This window comes from Taeniopygia guttata, chromosome 31 (assembly GCF_048771995.1).
Source record: "Taeniopygia guttata chromosome 31, bTaeGut7.mat, whole genome shotgun sequence".
Taxonomy (NCBI): Eukaryota; Metazoa; Chordata; class Aves; order Passeriformes; family Estrildidae; genus Taeniopygia; species Taeniopygia guttata.
This window is the reverse complement of record NC_133056.1, coordinates 869,892-892,966: the sequence shown is the minus strand read 5'-3', so window position 1 is coordinate 892,966 and position 23,075 is coordinate 869,892. Positions and strand designations below refer to the sequence as shown.

The following is a 23,075-nucleotide window of genomic DNA, read 5'->3' as shown; positions in this document are numbered from 1 at the left end:
TGTTTGTGTTTTAGGGCAAACTGAGGCCGTTTAAGGGCTAAAAATTGGGTTGCTTTGTGTGGGGACAAAAGAGTGGCAAGACCCAAAAAAAGGGATTTTTGTGTGAAATGAGGAGATTTTGGGGCTGAAAACTGGGATGATATCCTGTGGGGGAAGGGCAGGTCCTAAAAGAGAATTTTTGGGATGAAATTATGCGATTTGGGGAGCAAAAAGTGGGGTAATGTTGTAGGAGGGGTAAAAAAAGGGGAGATAGGCCCAAAAAAGGGGTTTTGGGATGAAACAAGGCAATTTTGGGGCCAACAAGTGGCATCACATTCAGGGAGGTGGAAAAGAGAGGTGGAAAGGCCACAAAAAACGAGATTTTTGGGGTGAAATGAGGTGATTTGGGGGCTAAAAAATGGGGTCACCTCATGCAGAGGGGGAAAGGCCCTAAAAGGGGATTTTGGGGTAGAATGAGGGATTTAGGGCAGAAAATTGGGGTGGGCAGGGCACAAAAAAGGGGAGTTTTGGAGTGAAATGAGGGGATTTTGGGCACCAGAAAGTGCAGTCACCTTGCAAACAGGGAGTAACACAAAAAAGGAGGGGTTGGGATACAATAGAGAGATTTTGGATCCAAAAAGGGGGAATTTGGGGTCAAAATGAGGTGGTTTCGGGGCCAGAAATTGCGAGGAGGTGGGGGGGCTTGAGTATCCTAAAAAGGGGATTTTGGGGGTGAATTGAGGCCAAAAATTCAGCCCAAGGGGGCAGCAAAAAAGGGGGAATTTTAGGGCAAAATAAGGCAATTTTGGGGCCAGAAATAGGGGTCACAGCACAGGACCCAAATTAGGGGAATTTTGAGGTGAAACGAGGTCATTTTAGGGCTGGAAATTTGGGGTCACCCAATGTGGGAGTAAAACAAGGGGGTTTTGGGGTGAAACAAAGGAATTTAGGGGCTGAAAATTGGGGTTTTGACCCAAAATCACGGGGGTTGGAGGGGTCAGGGTCTGGGGACCCCCCCCTCACTCGGCCCCTGGGGGGAGGGGGCTGCCCCCCCCACGCAGGGCAGGTTTTGGGGGGGGCAGCTCCCCCCATTTTCGGGGGGTCCCACGAGTGCCACGCAGGGTGGAGACCCAGGAGGAGGTGGCCTGGGGGAGTGGGGGGAAAAAAAGGGGTGTTCAGGTTTTGGGGATCCCCCCCAGACCCCCAAAAAGGGGGTGAAGTGCACCCCCAACCCCCCCAAAAGGAAGTTCAGGGTACCCCCCAAGCCATGTCAGCCCCCCAAGATGCCCCCAGCCCCCCAAAAATGAGTGTGGGGATCCCCCAGACAGCAAAAAAGGAAGTTCAGGGTCCCCCCCCAACCATGCCAGCCCCCCAAGATGCCCCCAGCCCCCCAAAAATGGGGTGAAGCTCCCCAAAATGGGGTGCAGCCCCCCCAATAGATCCCCTCATACCCCCAAAAAGGGGGTTCAGCTCCCTAAAAGCAATCTCAGCCCCTCCCCAAAAAACCCTCTCAGCTTTCCCACCCACCCCAAGACTCCCAAAAATGGGGTGCATGACCCCTCTAGCCCCCCAAAATCCCCTGAGCACCCCAAAAATGGGATGCAGCCCCCCCAGCCCCCCAATAACCATCTCAGGCCCCCCCAAAAAATCCCCCCAGGCTCCCAAAAAGCCCTCCCAACCCCTAAAAATGGGATACAGGGCCCCTCTAGTCCCCCCAAAAAAGGGGTGCAGGCCTCCCACCCCCCCCAAACAATCCCTGCAGCCCCCCAAAGTCCCCCCCAGCCCCCCCACCTGGGCCCTGGCCGTGTCCTGGACCCACTCATCCACCAGCCGGTGCAGGTCGTCGGTGAAGAGCCCCTTTTTTGGGGGGGCCGGGGGGGTTGGGGGGCCTGGGGAGGGGGCTGAGGCTTCTGTGGGTGAGGGAGAGGAGTTTGCAAAACAGAGGAGCACCCAAAAACCTCCCCCTGCACCCCAAAACCCCTCCTCCCTGCACGGCAAAACCTCTTTTTACCCCAAACTGTGCACCCCCAAAATCCCAAAATCCCTCTCTGCACCCTAAAACTTCCCCTTTTTACCCCTAAACCTCCTTCTTCACACACAAAATCCCCTCTTTGTACCCCAAAACCTCCCCCTGTACCCCAAAATCCCCTCCTTGCTCCCCAACATCCCCTTTGCACCCCATAACCCTCTTACCCTCAACCTCCCAACACCCCAAACTCTTCATACCCCAAACCCCCTCCCCCTGCACCCCAAAACCTCTGCTTTTTACCCCAAACCCCCTTCCCTGCACCCCAAAACCTCCGCATTTTACCCCAAACCCCCTCCCCCTGCACCCCAAAACCTCTGCTTTTTACCCCAAACCCCCTTCCCTGCACCCCAAAACCTCCCCTTTTAACCCCAACCCCCTTCCCTGCACCCCAAAACCTCCCCTTTTAACCCCAAACCCCCTTCCCTGCACCCCAAAACCTCCCCTTTTAACCCCAAACCCCCTTCCCTGCACCCCAAAACCTCCCCTTTTAACCCCAACCCCCTTCCTCCACCCCAAAATCTCCTCCTTGCCCCCCCAAATCCCCTCCTTGCCCCCCAAAATCCCCTCCTTGTCCCCCCAAATCCCCTCCTTGCCCCCCAAAATCCCCTCCTTTCCCCCCAAATCCCCTCTTTGTCCCCCCAAATCCCCTCCTTGCCCCCCCAAATCCCCTCCTTGCCCCCCAAAATCCCCTCCTTTCCCCCCAAAATCCCCTCCTTGCCCCCCAAAATCCCCTCCTTTCCCCCCAAATCCCCTCTTTGTCCCCCCAAATCCCCTCTTTGTCCCCCCAAATCCCCTCCTTGCCCCCTCAAATCCCCTCTTTGTCCCCCCAAAATCCCCTCCTTGCCCCCCAAAATCCCCTCCTTGCCCCCCAAATCCCCTCCTTGCCCCCCCAAAATCCCCTCCTTGCCCCCCAAAATCCCCTCCTTTCCCCCCAAATCCCCTCCTTGCCCCCCCAAATCCCCTCCTTGCCCCCCAAAATCCCCTCCTTGCCCCCCAAAATCCCCTCCTTGCCCCCCCAAATCCCCTCTTTGTCCCCCCAAATCCCCTCCTTGCCCCCCAAAATCCCCTCCTTTCCCCCCAAACCTGTCAGGGCCACTCCCCGGCCCCTCCCTCGCGCCCGGGCCCCCCGAGGCCGCCGCGGGGACCCCCCGTGGCCACGCTGGGGGGGGGTCCCACCGCCCCCTCCCCATTTTGGGGGGTCCCCCCGGGCCTCTTTGAGGGCCCGGAGCCGCCGGTGCAGCTCCCGCAGCTCCCGGTCCTGCCGTGCCCGCAGCTCCAGAACCTCCTGGATGTGCCTGGGGGGACCAGGGGGGGTCACGGGGGTCCCCAAAACCTCCCCGAGACCCCCAAAACCTCCCCGAGACCCCCAAAACCTCCCCGAGACCCCAAACCCCCCCAGGGAGCTGCACTGGTGGCTCCTGGACGTGCTTGGAGGGGTCCAGCGGGGTCCCAGTCCTGCCACACTCAGCTCCAGCACCTCCTGGATATGCCCAGGTGGGGTCGGGGGGGTGTCCCCAAACCTCTCAAAACCCCAAAACCTCCTCAGGACCCCCCCAAATCCCCCCAAAGCCCCTCACTCACTTTTCCCGCAGCCGCCGCAGCTGCTCCCGCAGCGCCTCGTCCTCGGGCTCCGAATCCCCGTCGCTGCTCAGGGGGGTCTCAGGGGACCCCGGGGGGAGCAGGGGGGCCCCGGGGGGGTGTGGGGGTCCCCCCAGCCCCCCACTCTCACTGCCTGAGCTGGGGCCCCCCCAGTCGCCCTCGGGGTCGGTGGGCTCAGGGGGTGGCTGGGAAGGGACAGGGGGAGAGAGGGGTGACAGGAGATGGGGGTGAAGAGGGAGGGATTTGGGGTCCCTGGGGCAGTTTGGGGGTCTCTGGGGTAGTTTTGGGGATCTCCGAGGCTGTTTGGAGGGGTCCCTGGGGCAGTTTGGAGGTCCCTTGGAACAGTTTGGGGGGTCCCCGGGACAGTTTGGGGGTTTCTGAGGTAGTTTGGGGGGTCCCCGGGACAGTTTGGGGGTTTCTGAGGTAGTTCTGGGGTCCCTGGGGCAGTTTGGAGGTCCCTTGGAACAGTTTGGGGGGTCCCCGGGACAGTTTGGGGTTTCTGAGGTAGTTCTGGGGTCCCTGGGGCAGTTTGGAGGTCCCTCAGAACAGTTTGGGGGGTCCCCGGGACAGTTTGGGGGTTTCTGAGGTAGTTCTGGGGTCCCTGGGGCAGTTTGGAGGTCCCTTGGAACAGTTTGGGGGGTCCCCGGGACAGTTTGGGGGTTTCTGAGGTAGTTCTGGGGTCCCTGGGGCAGTTTGGGGATTCCTTGGGTCAGTTTAGGGGGGTTCCTGGGGCAGATCAGGGGTCTCTGGGGTGGTTTGGGGGTCCCTGGGATAACTCTGGAGTCTCTTGGGGTAGTTCTGAGGTCTCTGGGGCAGTTTTGGGGGGGTCCATGTGGCAGTTTTAGGGTTCCTGGGGCCCTTTGGGGTCCCCAACACCCACCTGGCAGTGCCCTTGCCTTGGGGGGTCCCCGAGTTCCTCTGGCTCCTCTGTGGGACGGGGAGGTCATGGGGGGTCACAGGGGGAAATGGGGGTACGGGGGGGCACACGGGGGTGTAAATGGGGGTATGGGGGGCACATGGGGGCACCATGGGGGGTACATGAAGGGCTATGAATAGGGGGCACAGATGGGGTACAGATGGGGGCACAGATGGGGTTTAGGGGTACAGGGGGGGCACAGATGGGGTTTAGGGGTACGGGGGGGCACAGATGGGGTTTAGGGGTACACACATAGGGTTTAGGGGTACAGGGGGACACAGATGGGCTTTAGGGGTACATGGGGGGCACAGATGGGGTTTAGGGGTACATGGGGGGCACAGATGGGGTTTAGGGGCACACACATAGGGTTTAGGGGTACAGGGGGGCACAGATGGGGTTTAGGGGTACATGGGGGGCACAGATGGGGTTTAGGGGTACAGATGGGGGCACAGATGGGGTTTAGGGGTACACGGGGGGCACAGATGGGGTTTAGGGGTACATGGGGGGCATAGACGGGGTTTAGGGGTACAGGGGGGGCACAGATGGGGTTTAGGGGTACATGGGGGACACAGATGGGGTTTAGGGGTACAAGGGGACACAGATGGGGTTTAGGTGTACAGGGGGGCACAGATGGGGTTTAGGGGTACAGGGGGGGCACAGATAGGGTTTAGGGGTACGGGGGGGCACAGATGGGGTGTGGGGCTCCCCAGGGGTTTTGGGGTCCCCCCATACCTGTGTGGGGGTCTCCCCCCACGGAAGGGGGGCGCAGGCGCCGGGCCCAGCTCTTGATGCGGCGCCCCCAACCCTTGCGGGGGCTGCGCAGGCGGGGGCACAGCCCCAGCGGGAACGAGGCACCCCCGGGCGGGGGGCGGGCGGGGGGCACGGCCTGCGGAACGGGAACGGGAACGGGATTGGGATTGGGAATGGGATTGGGAACGGGAATGGGATTGGGAACGGGAATGGGAATGGGAACGGGAATGGGATTGGGAACGGGAACGGGAATGGGAATGGGAACGGGAATGGGATTGGGGGCACGGCCTGCGGAATGGGAACGGGAACGGGATTGGGAATGGGATTGGGACTGGGAACGGGACTGGGAATGGGAACGGGACTGGGAATGGGATTGGGAACGGGAATGGGGGCACGGCCTGCGGAACGGGAACGGGATTGGGAACGGGAATGGGAATGGGACTGGGAACGGGAATGGGATTGGGAACGGGACTGGGAATGGGAACAGGACTGGGGGCATGGCCTGCGGAATGGGAACGGGATTGGGGGCACGGCCTGCGGAACGGGAACGGGAATGGGAACGGGAATGGGACTGGGAATGGGAATGGGGGCACGGCCTGTGGAATGGGAACGGGAATGGGAACGGGATTGGGAACGGGAACAGGACTGGGGGCACGGCCTGCGGAACAGGAACGGGAATGGGAACGGGAACAGGAATGGGATTGGGAACAGGAACAGGATTGGGAACGGGAACGGGAACGGGACGGGAACGGGAACGGGATTGGGAACGGGATTGGGAACGGGAACGGGATTGGGAACGGGATTGGGAACGGGAATGGGATTGGGAACGGGAATGGGGGCATGGCCTGCGGAACGGGAATGGGATTGGGAACGGGAATGGGGGCATGGCCTGCGGAACGGGAATGGGATTGGGAACGGGAATGGGACGGGAACGGGATTGGGAACGGGACGGGAACGGGACTGGGAACGGGACTGGGAATGGGGGCACGGCCTGCGGAATGGGAACGGGAATGGGAATGGGGACACGGCCTGCGGAATGGGAACAGGAATGGGATTGGGAACGGGATTGGGAACGGGAACAGGAATGGGAACGGGAATGGGAATGGGAATGGGGGCACGGCCTGCAGAACGGGAACGGGATTGGGAACAGGACTGGGGGCACGGCCTGCGGAACGGGAACGGGATTGGGAACGGGAATGGGAACGGGAATGGGAATGGGATTGAGAACGGGAATGGGAACAGGACTGGGGGCATGGCCTGCGGAACAGAAACGGGATTGGGAACAGGATTGGGGGCACGGCCTGCGGAATGGGAACGGGAATGGGAACGGGAATGGGAACGGGAATGGGAACGGGAATGGGAATGGGAACGGGAATGGGAACGGGAACAGGAACGGGACTGGGAACGGGAGTGGGGGCATGGCCTGCGGAACGGGAACGGGAATGGGAACGGGAACGGGATTGGCAACGGGAATGGGATTGAGAACAGGAATGGGAACTGGAATATGGGATTTTGGGTTTGGGGGATACTGACATCTTGAAGTTAAAGGGGCATCAGGAGCATGGGGGTTTGGGTTTAGGGTCATTGGGTCTTGGAGCTGGGGGTCATCAAGGCCTTGGGGCTGAGGTTCTGGGGTCATTGGGGCATTGGGGTTTGGGGTTCAGGGACACCAAGGACTCAGAGTTTGGGGGACAGGGAGTTTGGGGTTGGCTACAATCATTCCTGGTCTTTGGGGAACACCGAGGTCTTGGGGTTTGGGTTTGGGGGACACCAAAATTCTGGGGATAAGGACAGTGGCCTCTGGTCCTTGAGGGACACTGAGACCTTGGGGACTGGAGGACACCTGGGGCTTGGAGGTGTCCAGCTCTTGGAGTGGGGAACACTCACCTTTGGTCCTGGTGGTCCCTCCTGTCCCCAAGCACCGGTGACAAATGTCCCAAGTCCTTGGGGGTCACCTGTTGGCTCTGGGGGCCCAGTGACGAATGTCCCCAGTCCTTGGAGGTCACCTGGCTCTTGGGACACATCTGGCTCTGGGGGGTCGGGCGGTTCCCTGGGTCCCTCCTGCTCCCATGGGGCAGTGACTGTCCCCTGTTCCTGGGGGACACCCGGCTCTGCGTTCCCAGGGACGAGGGGCTCTTGGTGGCCATCGAGCTCCGGAGGTTTGGGGACAGCCACATCCAGATGTCCAGAGCTGGGGTCACTCAGCCCCAGGCCTTGGGGAGCCCCCAGATCTTGGGCTTCGAGGTTGATCTTCTCTGGTGTGACCTCCTGGGGACTGGTGACAGCTGTCCCCAAAGCCTGGGGGACACCCAACTCCTCCGGTTTGGGGACAGCCGACCCCTGGCCCTGGGGGACATCGAGGTCCTGGGCATTGGAGACCCCTGTCTCTGGTCCCCCTGGCCCGTCCTGCTCCGACACTCCGCTCTTGTTTGTCCCCTGTCCTTGGGGACCCCCCTGGGATGTCCCCAGAGCTCTCCGGGTGGGTGGGGGTCCCCCGGGGCCTGTGGGGAGGGGATACCCCCGTCAGGGATGGGGGTGCAGGTGACACCCCTCAGCCCTGGGGGGGTGGTGGCAGGTCCGTGTCCCCTCCCAGCCCTGGGGACGCACCGGTGGCCTCGCGGTTCCGGATGGTTTGGTTGATGCAGAACCTCCAGCGCCCCACGGGCGATGACTGGGGGGGACCTTCCCCTGGTGGGGGGCGAGGGGTCAGAGGGTGGGGGGTGACCCCAACCCCCTCCCCTCCCCCACTACTCACCACCCGCTGGCGGCTCCAGGGGTCCCACCTGGGGGGAGACACATTTGGGGGGTCAGCGGGGGTCTGGGTGGGGGGAGGGGTGGGGTGGGGCAGGGGGAGCACCTGGGGGTCCGGGGCGGGGGTCCCGAGGAGCTCCCGGGCCTGCGTCACGATGGCCTTGAGCTCCTCCACGAACTTGTCCCTCTCCCCCTCCAGGACAAAGTTGTCCTCAACCTGTGGGGAGGGGGGGACAGAGATTGGGAAGGGGACAGAGATTGGGGAAGGGGACATGGACTGGGGACACGGGGACACAGAGTGGGGAGGGGGACTCGGATTGTGGGGGGGGTGTGGGTTGGGGAGGGGGACACAGATTGGGGAAGAGGACGTGGTTTGGGGGGGCACAGATTGAGGGAGAGGGACAAGGACTGGAGGGAAGGGACTCGCTCCAGAGGTGGACATTGGCTGGGGAGGGGACAGGGACAGGGGACAGAGACTGGGGAAGGGGACACGGGGACAGCTCGGGGCTTGGGGGTCACCATGTAGCAGGCGATGTCCTCGGGCGCGTCCCCGTCCGCGTCAAACCTGAAGGTGACCATCTTGCTGTCGTGGGTCTCCAGCTGGCACTCCACCGTGTTGTCCCCAGCTGAGGACACCTGGGGGGTGGTGACACTCTGTGACCATGCTGGGATGTCCCCACGCAGCCCCCCACAGCCCCCAGCCCCGCCCTGACCTGCAGCACGGTGAGCTGGAAGCGGGCGGGGCGCTGGCACGACGCGCGGCGCTGCCGGGCACGCGGCCCGGGGACCTCGGGGACATCGGGGACACGCAGCAGGGACGCGGCCTCGGCGGGCACCGAGGGGTCCTCGGGGCCAGGGAGCACTGGGGGTTGTAGCATTGGGGACGGTGGTGGCATCTCTGGAGCTTGTGGCATCCCCACGGCTGGTGGCATCATGGATGGTGGTGGCATCTCTGGGGCTTGTGGCATCCCCACGGCTGGTGGCATCATGGATGGTGGTGGCATCTCTGGAGCTTGTGGCATCCCCACGGCTGGTGGCATCATGGATGGTGGTGGCATCTCTGGAGCTTGTGGCATCCCCACGGCTGGTGGCATCATGGATGGTGGTGGCATCTCTGGAGCTTGTGGCATCCCCACGGCTGGTGGCATCATGGATGGTGGTGGCATCTCTGGAGCTTGTGGCATCCCCACGGCTGGTGGCAGCACAGTTGGAGGTGGCACCCCTGGGGCTGGTGGCATCATGGGTGGAGCTGGCATCCCTTGTGCTGGTGGCATCCCTTGTGCTGGTGGCATCCCTTGTGCTGGTGGCATCCCTTGTGCTGGTGGCATCACCATGGCTGGTGGCACCATGGACGATGGTGGCATCTCTGAGGCTGGTGGCATCATGGACGATGGTGGCATCCCTTGGGCAGGTGGCACCCCTGGGGCTGGTGACACTCCCATGACTGGTGGCATCACAGACGGAGGTGGCATCCCTTGTGCTGGTGGCATCATGGATGGAGTTGGCATCTCCGGGGCTGATGACATCCCCATGACTGATGTCATGATGGACAGTGGTGGAACCCCCAGAGCTGGTGACATCCCCACCACTGCTGGCATCCCTGGAGCTGGTGACATCCCTGGCACCAGCTGCGGCTGCATGGTGGGGACTGGCTGTGGTGGCATCCCCTGGGCTGGCGGCATCCCCTGGGCTGGTGGCATCCCAGATGGTGGTGGCATTCCTGGACCTGGTGGCATCCCCTGGGCTGGTGACATTCCTGGACCTGGTGGCATCCCCTGGGCTGGTGGCATTCCTGGACCTGGTGGCATCCCCTGGGCTGGTGACATTCCTGGACCTGGTGGCATCCCCTGGGCTGGTGGCATTCCTGGACCTGGTGGCATCCCAGGGGTTTTCGGTGGCATTCCAAGGCCTGGCTGCAGCTGCACCATGGGGACCAACTGTGGTGGCACCCCAGCCAGGGGTGGCACCCCTTGGGCTGGTGTCACCCCTGGCACTGGTGCCATCCCCTGGGCTGGTGGCATTCCGGCTGGAGGTGGCACCCCCAGAGCTGGTGGCACCCCCAGAGCTGCTGTCCCCCCTGAGGCTGGTGGCACTCCAGTAGGAGGTGGCACTCCTTGCGCTGGTGACGCTCCAGGAGCCGCTGTCACCCCCGCAGCTGGCAGTGCCACCCCTGCTGCCACTCTTGGTGCCATCCCCGGCCCCGGTGCCCCAGGTGCCACCTGTGGCTGTGTCCCCACTGTCACCGACCCCCCGCCACAGCCACGGGGGTCCCCCTCAGGCCCAGCTGGCTCCGTGGTGGCTCCTCCGGTGCCATCCTCTGCTGTCCCCTCGGTCCCCTGCGTCACCTGCAGGACACAGGGCAGTGCCAGGGGGGTCTGGACCCCCCCCAGGACCCCCCAGTGTGGTGGACACTTACCAGTGGTGGCACAGGGGGGGACACCCCGTCCTGGGGTGCCTGTGGGTACCCCCAGAGCTGCTCAGGTGTCCCGGTGACACCGCAGGAACCGGGGACATCTGGGGGTGGGGGGTTGTCCAGGAGCCCCTCAGCTGTGGGGAGGGAGCAGAGGGGGGGGGTGTCACTGCTGGGGGGTCTCACTGGGGGCAGGGGGCACCTTGAGCAGTTTGGGGGAACAAGAGGGGCAGTTTTGGGGGGGCTGGGGGCAGCCTGGGGGGTCCAGGGACAGTTTTGGGGGGGCTGGGGGAAGCCCAGGGGTCACATCAGTGGCAGAGTGGCATTTTTGGGGGGCCAGGGGCAGTTTTGGGGGCAGTGGGGTCAGTTTGGAGGCGCTGGGGGAAGCCCAGGAGTCTGGGGGCAGTTTTGAGGGGTTGGGAACAGTTTTGGGGTGTAGTTTGAGGGTCTGGGGGCAGTTCTGGGTGTCCAGGGGCAGTTCTGGGGGCACTGGGGGCAGTTTGAGGGTCTGGGGGCAGTTCTGGGTGTCCAGGGGCAGTTCTGGGGGCACTGGGGGAAGTTCTAGGGTGCAGTTTTAGGGTCTGGGGGCAGTTCTGGGTGTCCAGGGACAATTTTGGGGACACTGAGGGCAGTTCTAGGGTGCAGTTTGAGGGTCTGGGGGCAGTTCTGGGTGTCCAGGGGCTGTTCTGGGGGCACTGGGGGCAGTTCTAGGGTGCAGTTTGAGAGTCTGGGGGCAGTTCTGGGTGTCCAGGGGCAGTTTTGGGGGCCCTGAGGGCAGTTTGAGGGTCTGGGGGCAGTTCTGGGTGTCCAGGGGCAGTTTGAGGGTCTGGGGGCAGTTCTGGGTGTCCAGGGGCAGGTCTGGGGGCACTGAGGGCAGTTCTAGGGTGCAGTTTGAGGGTCTGGGGGCAGTTCTGGGTGTCCAGGGGCAGTTCTGGGGACACTGGGGGCAGTTCTAGGGTGCAGTTTGAGGGTCTGGGGGCAGTTTTGGTTGTCCAGGGACAGTTTTGGGGACACTGGGGGCACTTTTAAGGAGCAGTTTGAGGGTCTGGGGGCAGTTTTGGGGTCTCACCAGGGCCGGGCGGGGGCTGCTCCCGCAGCAGCTGCTGCCGCACGTGCTGATCCACCTCGGTGTCCTCGTTCTCGGGGCCCCCCCGGCCCTCGGGGCCCCCCCGGCCCTCGGGGCCCCCCCGGCCCTCGGGGCCCCCCCGGCCCTCCGCCTGCTTCTTCTCCCGCGTCTTCCTCACCAGCGCCAGCCGGTCCCGGATGGATTTGGCCACGGCCTTGGAGTCGCTCTCGTGGAAGAACCCGGATTTCACCTGAGGAGGGGAATTTGGGGTGTCCAGGGGGGCAGCGAGAGCTGGGGGGGCTCGGGATTGGCTCCAGAGGGAATTTCGGGAGGTGTTGGTTTTGGGAGAGGTTCAAGGTGAGGTTCGGAGATGAATTTTGGGGGGTGTTGGTTTTGGGAGAGGTTCAAGGTGAGGTTCAGGGATGAATTTTGGGGTGTCAGTTTTGGGAGAGGTTCAAGGTGAGGTTCAGGGATGAATTTTGGGGGGTGTTGGTTTTGGGAGAGGTTCAGGGATGAATTTTTGGGGTGTTAGTTTTGGAAGAGGTTTAAGGTGAAGTTCAGGGATGAATTTTGGGGGGTGTTGGTTTTGGGAGTGGTTCAGGGATGAATTTTTGGGGTGTCAGTTTTGGGAGAAGTTCAAGGTGAGGTTCGGGGATGAATTTTGGGGCGTCGTTGGTTTTGGGAGAGGTTCAGGGATGAATTTTTGGGGTGTCAGTTTTGGGAGAGGTTCAAGGTGAGGTTCGGGGATGAATTTTGGGGGGTGTTGGTTTTGGGAGAGGTTCAGGGATGAATTTTTGGGGTGTTGGTTTTGGGAGAGGTTCAAGGTGAGGTTTAGGGATCAGTTCTGGGGGAGAGGTTCCAGATGAGGTTAAAGGATGAGCTTTGAGGCATTGTTGGTTTTGGGAGAGGTTCAAACTGAGGTTGATAGATTAATTTTGGGGTGACTTTTGCTCTGGAAGGGACTCAAGAAAAGTTGGTGGGACCAACTCTTGGGCTCCTGGGTGGATTTTGGGATGTCACTGCCTTTGGGGATGTTCAACATGAGCTTGAGCCACAATTTTGGAGGTTCATTGTGTTTGGGGAGAATCGAGACCAATTTGGGCCCACCCCTGAGGGGTTTTGGGGTCACTCCCTCACCATCTCATAGGCCACCTCCTCAGGGACATCAGCCTCCAGGTTGAAGCTGAACTCGATGGCCTCGTTGTCCTTGTGCTTGCCCTTGAGCTTTTTGGGGTCCTCCACCCAGAGGCGCAGCGCCAGCGCCGGGTCCAGCCCCGCGTCCTCCTCGGCCAACTCCACGCGCAGCCCCGTGTCCTCGGCGAAGAACGCGTGGTCCAGCAGGTCCCGGATGGACAGCCTGGCGTGGGGGCGTGGGGGTGTGGTCAGTGTGGTCAGTGTGGTCAGTGTGGTCATCCTGGGGGGCCACCGAGCCCCAGGCCACCACCCCACCCACCTCTCAGCCTTGTTCTGCCGGATGCAGCCCTCGATGATCTCCTTCACCTCGGGGTCCGTCACCTTGTTGAAACTCGCCGGCTTGATGCCCTGTGGGGGGACACGGTGACTTGGGGGGCTCTGAGGGGGCTTTGGGGGGCTCTGGGGGTCTCAGGGGCTGGTGGGACACCCACGCTGGTGACTTTGCGGTAGATCTGGGCGGCGTTCTGGCACTCGGAGTAGGGATACTCGGACGTGCCCATCTCCAGCATGCACATCCCGAAGGCGTAGACGTCCACGGACTCGTCGTAGCGCTCCTCGTACATCTCGGGGGCCATGAACTCGGGGGTCCCTGTGGGGTGGGCGGTCAGGGGGGCTCCTCAGGGGCGTCCCCGAGGTCCCCACGGCGCTCACCGATGACGCTCTTGGCGAAGGACGTGCGCATGAGCGTGGCCAGCCCCAGGTCGCCGATCTTGACGGAGCCGGTGGGGCCGGTGATGAAGATGTTGTCGCACTTGAGGTCGCGGTGGATGATGGGCGGCGTCCTCGTGTGCAGGAACTGCAGCCCCTTCAGGATCTGCCGGCACCAGCTCCGCAGCACCTTCGGCTTCATCACCTTGAACCTCTTGAGGTACCTGTGGGGTCCCATCAGCCACGCCCAGACCCCCCCACGGCGTTCCCTCGCGCCCCCAACTCACGTCTTGAGGGTTCCTGAGGTCATGAGCTCGGTGACGAGGACAATGCACTTCTTGCCGCGGAGCGAGGACTCCCAGGAGTCGTAGAAGCGGACGATGTTGGGGTGCTGCAGCCCCTTGAGCATCTCGGCCTCCTCCTTGAAGCGCTGCTGCTCCGCCTTGGTCAGCTTGCGGTCCTGGGGGGCACAGACACACCCCAAAGTCCGGCAGCGGCATTGGCTCCGGGCTCCAGGGTCAGTGTTAGCAGCCCCCAGCCCCAGGATCGTCATCATCATCGCCTTCATCATCATTCTCCAGCCCCGGGATCATCATCATCATCATGCCTAAACCTCAGGATCATTGGCAGCACCATCGTCGTCATCCTCCAACTCCAGTATCATCATCATCATCATCCCCATCCCCAAATTCCAGGGCTGTTGTTATCATCATCATCATCATCCCCATCCCCAAATTCCAGGGTCATCATCATCATCATCACCATCAACCCCAAATTCCAGGATTGTTGTTATCATCATCATCATCATCCCCATCCCCAAATTCCAGGGTCATCATCATCATCATCATCCCCATCCCCAAATTCCAGGGTCATCATCATCATCCCCATCCCCAAATTCCAGGGTCATCATCATCATCATCATCATCACCATCAACCCCAAATTCCAGGATTGTTGTTATCATCATCATCATCATCCCCATCCCCAAATTCCAGGGTTGTTGTCATCATCATCATCCCCATCCCCAAATTCCAGGGTCATCATCATCCCCATCCCCAAATTCCAGGGTCACCATCATCATCATCATCCCCATCCCCAAACTCCAGGGTCATCATCATCATCATCATCCCCATCCCCAAATTCCAGGGTTGTTGTCATCACCATCATCATTATTCTCCAATCCCAGTATCACCACCATCCCCAAACCTCAGAATCATTGCCAGCATCATCACCACCATCATCATCATCACCATCATCACCATCATCATCATCATCATCCAACTCCAGGGTCATCATCCTCACCCTCAAACTCCATCATCATCATCCTCACCCCCAGTTCCAGGGGGCAGCAAAGCACTTTGGGGGACAAGTGGCTCACTTTGGGGGAATCGATGGGATTTGGGGTGGCTGTGGGGGGCAGAGGTGGGAGGGGGGTGAACTGTGGGGGTCGTGGTGAATTTCTGGTCTCAATTTGAGGAGCCAGTCAGGGGGTTCATGATGAATTTTGGGGTGTCCCTATCTTTGGGAGGGGCTCAAGGCGAGCTGAAAGGCTCATGGGTGGGTTTTGGAGATCACTGATATGGGAAGAGCCTCAAGATGAGTTTGAGGAACCAATCACAGCTTTGAAAGGGCTTCACATCAATTTGAGGGGCCAATCAAGGGGTTCATGTTGAATTTTGGGGTGTCTGAGTTTGGGAGGGGTTCAGGGCGAGCTCAAAGGACCAGCTGTGGGATTCAAGGGTGGATTTGGGGATCACTGATATCAGAAGAGCCTCAAGATGAGTTTGAGGAACCACTCACAGCTTTGAAAGAAGCTCAACACCAACTTGAGAAGCCAATCAGCCACTTCACGACAAATTTTGGGGTGTCCCCATCTTCTAAAGAGCCTCAAACCCCCTCCAAAACCTCACTACACAACCGCCCCATCCGATATCCCAAAAGAAGCCAAATTTCACCTCCCACCCACCAACTCACGACCCCCAACCCCCCAAAACTCACCCCTCACCCCGCTCAGGGCTCACCTGCAGCTCACACCAGGCCACCTCCACCCAGGTGTCGGTGTCGAATCCCTTGAACACCGTCTTGAAGGCGCCACGTCCCAGCTCGATGTCGAACTTGAGGAAGCGGCCACCGGGCGATGTGGCCACGGCCTTCATCTCCGCCTCCTCCTCCTCGCCCCCCCCGAGCCGGGGGTCGCCCCTCGGGCCGGGGTCTCCGCCGCGCTCCCCCCGCTCCTCCTCCTCCAGCACCTCCACGCTCTTGCGGAAGAAGCGTTTTGGGGGGGCGGGGGGGGACGTGGAAGTTTTGGGGTCCCCCAAATCGGCGGCCATGGTTGTCCCCACTCCCCCCCACCCACCCGAAAATTTTAGGGGGTGACCCCCCCTCCCCCGGCCGCCCCTATGGATGGGGGGGGAGGGGGCCGCGTGTCCGGGGGTGGTTTAAGGGGTCTGGTGGGGGGGGGTCACCTCGATTTTAGGGGTGTCCCCCCCCTCGGGTGGCACCGGCGGTGGTCGCGTCACCCCCTCCCCCGCGGGGGGGGGACCTGCGTGGGAGACAAAGAGGCTTCGGTGGGGCTGGGGGGGCAATCGGGGGGGTGGGAGGATGTAATTAATAAGGGCAGCGGTGTTAATTGGGGGGGTCCCCGAAATCTGGGGGGGGTGGAAGCATCCCCCCGGCCCCCCCCCCCCGCACAGCGGCTGCTCTTCCTGCGGAGGAAGGACTTCCGGGGGCAGCCCCCCCCCCAAAAAGGATGCTACAGGTACGCCCGCCCCCAAGGATGCCATAGGTACCCTCGGGTGCTCTGGGTACCCCCCAAGGACACTATAGGGACCCCCCCAAGGATGCTATAGGTACCCTCGGGTGCTCTGGGTACCCCCCAAGGACACTATAGGGACCCCCCCCAAGGATGCCATAGCCCCCCCTGCTGTGGGACCCCCCCTATGTGCCCAGTTGTGACCCCTATAGCCGCTTTGGACCACCCCCTATAGCCCCCCCCCAGTTCCTGTGTGTCCCCTATAGCGCCCCCATAGAGCCCCCCAGCTCCTAAAGCCCCTCTATCCCCCCACAGAGCCCCCCAACCCCTACAGACCCGATACTCCCCATTGATCTCCCCAGCCTCTAAAGCCCCGCTACCCTATAGAGCCCCCCAGCCTCTAAAGCCCCCCTACCCCATAGAGCCCCCCAGCCCCTATAGCCCCCCACATCCCTCCAGCCCCTGTGTGTCCCCCACCCCCTATAGTACTCCCATATCCCCCCATGCCCCATATCCCTCCTGTACCCCATATCCCCCCTGTGCCCCATATCTCCCCATATCCCTCCTGTGCCCCCATATCCCCCCTGTGCCCCATATCTCCCCATATCCCCCTGTGCCCCCATATCCCCCCATGCCCCATATCCCCCCATATCCCCCCAGAGCCACCTGTGCCCCCATATCCTCCCCGTGCCCCATATCTCCTCATATCCCCCCGTGCCCCATATCCCACCATGCCCCATATCTCCCCATATCCCTCCTGTGCCCCCATATCCCCCCATGCCCCATATCTCCCCAGAGCCACCTGTGCCCCATATCCCTCCCGTGTCCCCATATCCCCCCGTGCCCCATATCCCCCCAGAGCCACCTGTACCCCATATCCCCTCATGCCCCATATCTCCCCATATCCCTCCTGTGCCCCCATATCCCCCCATGCCCTCATATCCCCCCAGAGCCACCTGTGCCCCCATATCCCCCCATATCCCTCCTGTGCCCCCATATCCTCCGTGCCCCATATCCCCCCATATCCCCCCAGAGCCACCTGTGCCCCATATCCCCCCATGCCCCATATACCCCCAGAGCCACCTGTGCCCCCATATCCCCCCATGCCCCATATCTCCCCATATCCCCCCATGCCCTCATATCCCCCCAGAGCCACCTGTGCCCCATATCCCCCCAGAGCCACCTGTGCCCCCATATCCTCCCTGTGCCCCATATCCCCCCCAGAGCCACCTGTACCCCATATCCCCTACAGCCCCATATCCCCCCAGAGCCACCTGTACCCCCATATCCCCCCATGCCCCATATCCCACCCAGAGCCACCTGTGCCCCCATATCCCCCCATGCCCCATATCCCTCCTGTGCCCCCATATCCCACACAGAGCCACCTGTACCCCATATCCCCCCATGCCCCATATCTCCCCATATCCCCCCGTGCCCCCATATCCCCCCATGCCCCATATCTCCCCAGAGCTACCTGTACCCCATATCCCCTCATGCCCCGTATCCCCCCATGCCCCTTATCTTCCCGTATCCCCCCATGCCCCGTATCTTCCCATATCCCCCCATGCCCTCATATCCCCCCAGAGCCACCTATGCCGCCATATCCCTCCTGTGCCCCCATATCCCCCCGTGCCCCATATCCCCCCATATCCCCCCGTGCCCCATATCCCCCCGTGCCCCATATCCCCCCCAGAGCCACCTGTACCCCATATCCCTCCGTGCCCCATATCTCCTCATATCCCCCCGTGCTCCATATCGCCCCAGAGCCACCTGTACCCCATATCCCCCTGTGCCCCATATCCCCCCATGCCCCATATCCCCCCAGAGCCACCTCTACCCCATATCCCCCCATGCCCCATATCTCCCCATATCCCTCCTGTGCCCCCATATCCCCCCTGTGCCCCATATCCCTCCTGTGCCCCCATATCCCTCCCGTGTCCCCGTATCCCCCCAGAGCCACCTGTACCCCATATCCCCCCATGCCCCATATCTCCCCATATCCCCCCGTGCCCCATATCTCCTCATATCCCCCCGTGCCCCATATCTCCTCATATCCCCCCGTGCCCCATATCCCCCCAGAGCCACCTGTGCCCCCATATCCCACACAGAGCCACCTGTGCCCCATATCCCCCCATGCCCCATATCCCCCCATATCCCTCCTGTGCCCCCATATCCCCCCAGAGCCACCTGTGTCCCCATATCCCCCCGTGCCCCATATCCCACCCAGAGCCACCTGTGCCCCCATATCCCCCCATGCCCCATATCTCCCCATATCCTCCCTGTGCCCCATATCCCCCCAGAGGCACCTGTACCCCATATCCCCCCATATCCCCCCAGAGCCACCTGTACCCCATATCCCCCCATGCCCCATATCCCCCCAGAGCCACCTGTACCCCATATCCCCCCATGCCCCATATCCCCCCATGCCCCATATCCCCTCAGAGACACCTATGCCCCCATATCCCTCCCGTGTCCCCATATCCCCCCGTACCCCATATCTCCCCAGAGCCACCTGTGCCCCATATCCCCCCATGCCCCCATATCCCCCCGTGCCCCATATCGCCCCATATCCCCCCATATCCCCCCATATCCCCCCGTGCCCCATATTCCCCCGTGCCCCATATCCCCCCATATCCCCTCACAGCCCCCACCCTCTCACCACGTCACGTGACCGCCGCCGCGCGGGGGCTGTCGGGAGCTGTAGTCCCGTTCTGCCCCGAGGCCACGCCCCTCACCCTCACGCCCCCGCCCTGCCGCGCCTGCGCGCCACGCCCCCAGGCGCCCATGGATGATTCGGGGATCGCTCCGTGCCTCGCTCGCTCGCGGGTTCGGCGCTCGGCCGCGCGGCCTGCGCAGCGCCGTCATGGCGGCCCCCGGGGTGGAGGCGCGGGCGCTGTTCGCGGAGGGGGTGCGCGCCGTGCTGGGCGGGTGGGCGGCGCTGCAGGTGAGGGACACACCTGGTGACACTTGCGGGGGACACTGGGGGATCTGCGAGCTGTGCTGGGAGCGTGGGAGGCGCTGCAGATGAGGGGGGACAGCGTGCGGGAGCTCCGGGGGGCACTTGGGGACACGGCCGGGGCACCCCGGGGCCAGCACCGGGTGTCCCCATGTCCCCCCCGGGCTGTCCCCACAGCTGGCGGTGGCGCAGGGCTTCGGGGGGCCGCAGGGGCCCGAAAAGGCCGCGTGGCTCAGCTCGGCGCTGCTCGATTTCTTCACGCAGAACGGTGCGTGCTGCCCCTCCCCCACCCCGGGGGGAGGGAGGGGCGGGGGGGGAGGGGCAGAGGTGACAACCCCCCCCTCAATCCCCCCCATCCCCCCCCCAGCTGACCTGGAGCAGGAGGAGGTGGAGGATTTCCTGGCCGAGGTGATGGACAACGAGTTCGACACGGTGGTGGAGGATGGCAGCCTGCAGCAGGTGGGCTCCCAGTATGGACCAGTATGGACCAGTGTGCTCCCAGCAGCTGGCCAGCCTCCCCCAGGCACTCCCAGTACAGCCCAGTTTGTCCTCGGGCTGCTCTCAGCATCTTTCAGTGGCCTTTGGCCCTTCCTGGTACCCTTGGTGCCTTCCCAAGTGCTCCCAGTATAAACCAGTATGGATAAGGATGTTCCCAGTAGCCACTCCCACTTCATCCCGTTCCATCCCCAGACTGTTGCTACCATCCTTCAGTGCTCCCAGAGCCTCCCAGTATAGACCAGTTTGTTTTCAGTGCTCTTTTACTTCCTCCCAGTACATCCCAGTCCCACACAACACCCCTCAGCGTCCCCCAGATCCATCCCAGTCCATCCCAGTACATCCCAGTTACCTCCCCAGTCCCACACTATCCTCTCAGCATCCCCCAGACCCATCCCAGTCCATCCCAGTCCATCCCAGTTACCTCCCCAGTCCCACACTATCCTCTCAGCATCCCCCAGACCCATCCCAGTCCATCCCAGTTACCTCCCCAGTCCCACACTATCCTCTCAGCGTCCCCCAGACCCATCCCAGTCCATCCCAGTCCATCCCAGTTACCTCCCCATTCCCACACATCGCCTCTCAGCATCCCCCACACCCATCCCAGTACATCCCAGTGCATCCCAGTTACCTCCCCAGTCCCACACATCACCCCTCAGCATCCCCCAGACCCATCCCAGTCCATCCCAGTCCATCCCAGTTACCTCCCCAGTCCCACACTATCCTCTCAGCGTCCCCCAGACCCATCCCAGTCCATCCCAGTTACCTCCCCAGTCCCACACTATCCTCTCAGCATCCCCCACACCCATCCCAGTACATCCCAGTCCATCCCAGTTACCTCCCCAGTCCCACACTATCCTCTCAGCATCCCCCACACCCATCCCAGTACATCCCAGTTACCTCCCCAGTCCCACACATCGCCCCTCAGCGTCCCCCAGACCCATCCCAGTCCATCCCAGTTACCTCCCCAGTCCCATACTATCCTCTCAACATCCCCCAGACCCATCCCAGTACATCCCAGTTACCTCCCCAGTCCCACACTATCCTCTCAGCATCCCCCAGACCCATCCCAGTCCATCCCAGTCTATCCCAGTTACCTCCCCAGTCCCACACATCGCCCCTCAGCGTCCCCCACACCCATCCCAGTCCATCCCAGTCCATCCCAGTCCATCCCAGTCCCACACATCGCCTCTCAGCATCCCCCAGACCCATCCCAGTCCATCCCAGTTACCTCCCCAGTCCCACACATCGCCTCTCAGCATCCCCCAGACCCATCCCAGTCCATCCCAGTACATCCCAGTTACCTCCCCAGTCCCACACTATCCTCTCAGCATCCCCCAGACCCATCCCAGTACATCCCAGTACATCCCAGTTACCTCCCCAGTCCCACACATCACCCCTCAGCATCCCCCAGACCCATCCCAGTCCATCCCAGTCCATCCCAGTTACCTCCCCAGTCCCACACTATCCTCTCAGCATCCCCCAGACCCATCCCAGTCCATCCCAGTCCATCCCAGTTACCTCCCCAGTCCCACACATCGCCTCTCAGCATCCCCCAGACCCATCCCAGTCCATCCCAGTCCATCCCAGTTACCTCCCCAGTCCCACACTATCCTCTCAGCATCCCCCAGACCCATCCCAGTACATCCCAGTACATCCCAGTCCATCCCAGTTACCTCCCCAGTCCCACACTATCCTCTCAGCATCCCCCAGACCCATCCCAGTACATCCCAGTCCATCCCAGTTACCTCCCCAGTCCCACACATCGCCTCTCAGCATCCCTCACACCCATCCCAGTCCATCCCAGTTACCTCCCCAGTCCCACACATCGCCCCTTAGCGTCCCCCACACCCATCCCAGTACATCCCAGTCCATCCCAGTTACCTCCCCAGTCCCACAAATCGCCCTTCAGCGTCCCCCACACCCATCCCAGTCCATCCCAGTCCATCCCAGTCCCACACATCGCCCCTCAGCATCCCCCAGACCCATCCCAGTCCATCCCAGTCCATCCCAGTCCATCCCAGTCCATCCCAGTCCATCCCAGTGTCCCCGCAGGTGAGCCGGGAGCTGCTGACCCTGTTTGCCCGGGCGCGGGGTGGGGACGTGGGGGGCGTGGGGGCGGCCCTGGGGGCTCTGGCCCGCCGTGGCCCCGCCCTGGCCGCCGCCCTGGCCACCGCCCGCCCCGGGGGAGACCCCCAGAGCCCCCCCGGGACCCCCCCCACGGCCCCCCGGAGCCCCCCGGAGCGAGGGCAGGAGGAGGAGGAGGAGAGCGGCGAGGAAGAGGAGGAGGTGAGGGGGTGACGTCACTGTGATGATGTCATGGGGAGCTGATGATGTCACCAAAGGGGGTGGGGATGTGGTGATGACATCATGGGGTGTAACTGAGGGGATACTGATGATGTCATTAAATTGGGGGGGGTGACTCCCAAGGACCCCCAAATGAGGAGGGGCTGGGGGTGATGATGTCATTCCTGATGATGTCATTCGGTCCTGATGATGTCATCAAACAGGGGGAAGCTGGGATGGGGGTGGGGGCAGTGATGGTGTCACCAAATTTAGGGAGAGGGACCCCCCAGGACCCCTGTGACGGGAGGGGAGGGGCACTGATGATGTCACCAAGGGGGGGGTGACACTGATGACGTCATTGTCCCCCCCAGGCCATGGAGTGCGGGACGCCCCCGCCCCCCTCGGACGGCTGGACCGTGGTGCAGCGGCGGCGGCGGCGATGATGGGGGGAGGGGTGTCCTGTGTGTCCCCCCCCCCAATTTGGGGGACACCCCTCCCCCACCCTGCTCCCCAAACTGGGGGGGAATAAAGGCCCCTCCCCCCACGGGGTGTGGGAAGAGGAGCTGTGTGATTTTTGGAGGGAGGGGCCGCTTAGAGAGACCCCAGCCCCACTGTGGATCCCTCTGCGACCCCAGAGATCCCTCCCAGTATAACCCAGTCCCTCCCAGTTTAACCCTGTCCTATAACCCAGTCCCTCCCAGTTTAACCCAGTCCCTCCCAGTTTAACCCTGTCCTATAACCCAGTCCCTCCCAGTTTAACCCAGTCCCTCCCAGTTTAACCCAGTCCCTCCCAGTATAACCCTGTCCCATAACCCAGTCCCTCCCAGTTTAACCCAGTCCCCCCCCCAGTTTAACCCTGTCCTATAACCCAGTCCTCCCCAGTATAACCAACCCAGTCCCTCCCAGTACAACCCAATCCCCCCCAGTTTAACCCAGCCCTTCCCAGTTTAATCCTTTTCCTCCCAGTATAACCCAGTCCCTCCCAATATAACCCTGTCCCATAACCCAGCCCCTCCCAGTTTAACCCAGTACCTCCCAGTTTAACCTTGTCCTATAACCCAGTCCCTCCCAGTACAACCCAATCCCCCCCAGTTTAACCCAGTCCTTCCCAGTTTAATCCTTTTCCTCCCAGTATAACCCAGTACCTCCCAGTTTAACCTTGTCCTATAACCCAGTCCCTCACAGTTTAACCCAGTCCCTCCCAGTATAACCAACCCAGTCCCCCCCAGTACAACCCAATCCCCCT

The 23,075-nt window shown here is 62.0% G+C and overlaps 2 protein-coding genes across 4 annotated transcripts; one reads left to right on the top strand and one right to left on the bottom strand.

Annotated features, from left to right (window-relative positions):
* Positions 1-175: 175 nt before the first annotated feature.
* On the bottom strand, positions 176-15,899 carry WNK3 (WNK lysine deficient protein kinase 3). Its single transcript, XM_041712096.2, has 20 exons — positions 15,362-15,899; positions 13,630-13,802; positions 13,346-13,566; positions 13,126-13,283; positions 12,954-13,042; positions 12,638-12,857; positions 11,504-11,750; positions 10,441-10,571; positions 8,738-10,369; positions 8,544-8,660; positions 8,131-8,241; positions 8,029-8,056; positions 7,881-7,961; positions 7,161-7,774; positions 5,256-5,409; positions 4,488-4,534; positions 3,590-3,792; positions 3,092-3,303; positions 1,771-1,889; positions 176-1,124 (listed from the first exon to the last, which is right to left on the bottom strand). The coding sequence occupies exons 1-20, from the start codon at positions 15,668-15,670 to the stop codon at positions 999-1,001; spliced, it is 4,992 nt and encodes a 1,663-aa protein (XP_041568030.2). The 5' UTR covers positions 15,671-15,899; the 3' UTR covers positions 176-998.
* A 174-nt stretch (positions 15,900-16,073) lies between these two features.
* Positions 16,074-22,388, top strand: TSR2 (TSR2 ribosome maturation factor). 3 transcript variants are annotated; one of them, XM_072920492.1, is made up of 5 exons: positions 16,074-16,098; positions 19,226-19,316; positions 19,416-19,507; positions 21,599-21,832; positions 22,201-22,388. In XM_072920492.1, exons 1-5 carry the CDS (start codon positions 16,090-16,092, stop codon positions 22,270-22,272), a joined length of 498 nt encoding a protein of 165 aa, XP_072776593.1. In that variant the 5' UTR covers positions 16,074-16,089; the 3' UTR covers positions 22,273-22,388. The 3 variants fall into 3 exon arrangements, with proteins under 3 accessions (XP_072776593.1, XP_072776591.1, XP_041568007.1); XM_041712073.2 differs by lacking the exon at positions 16,074-16,098 and adding an exon at positions 18,909-19,036; XM_072920490.1 differs by lacking the exons at positions 16,074-16,098; positions 19,226-19,316 and adding an exon at positions 18,874-19,036.
* Positions 22,389-23,075: the final 687 nt, after the last annotated feature.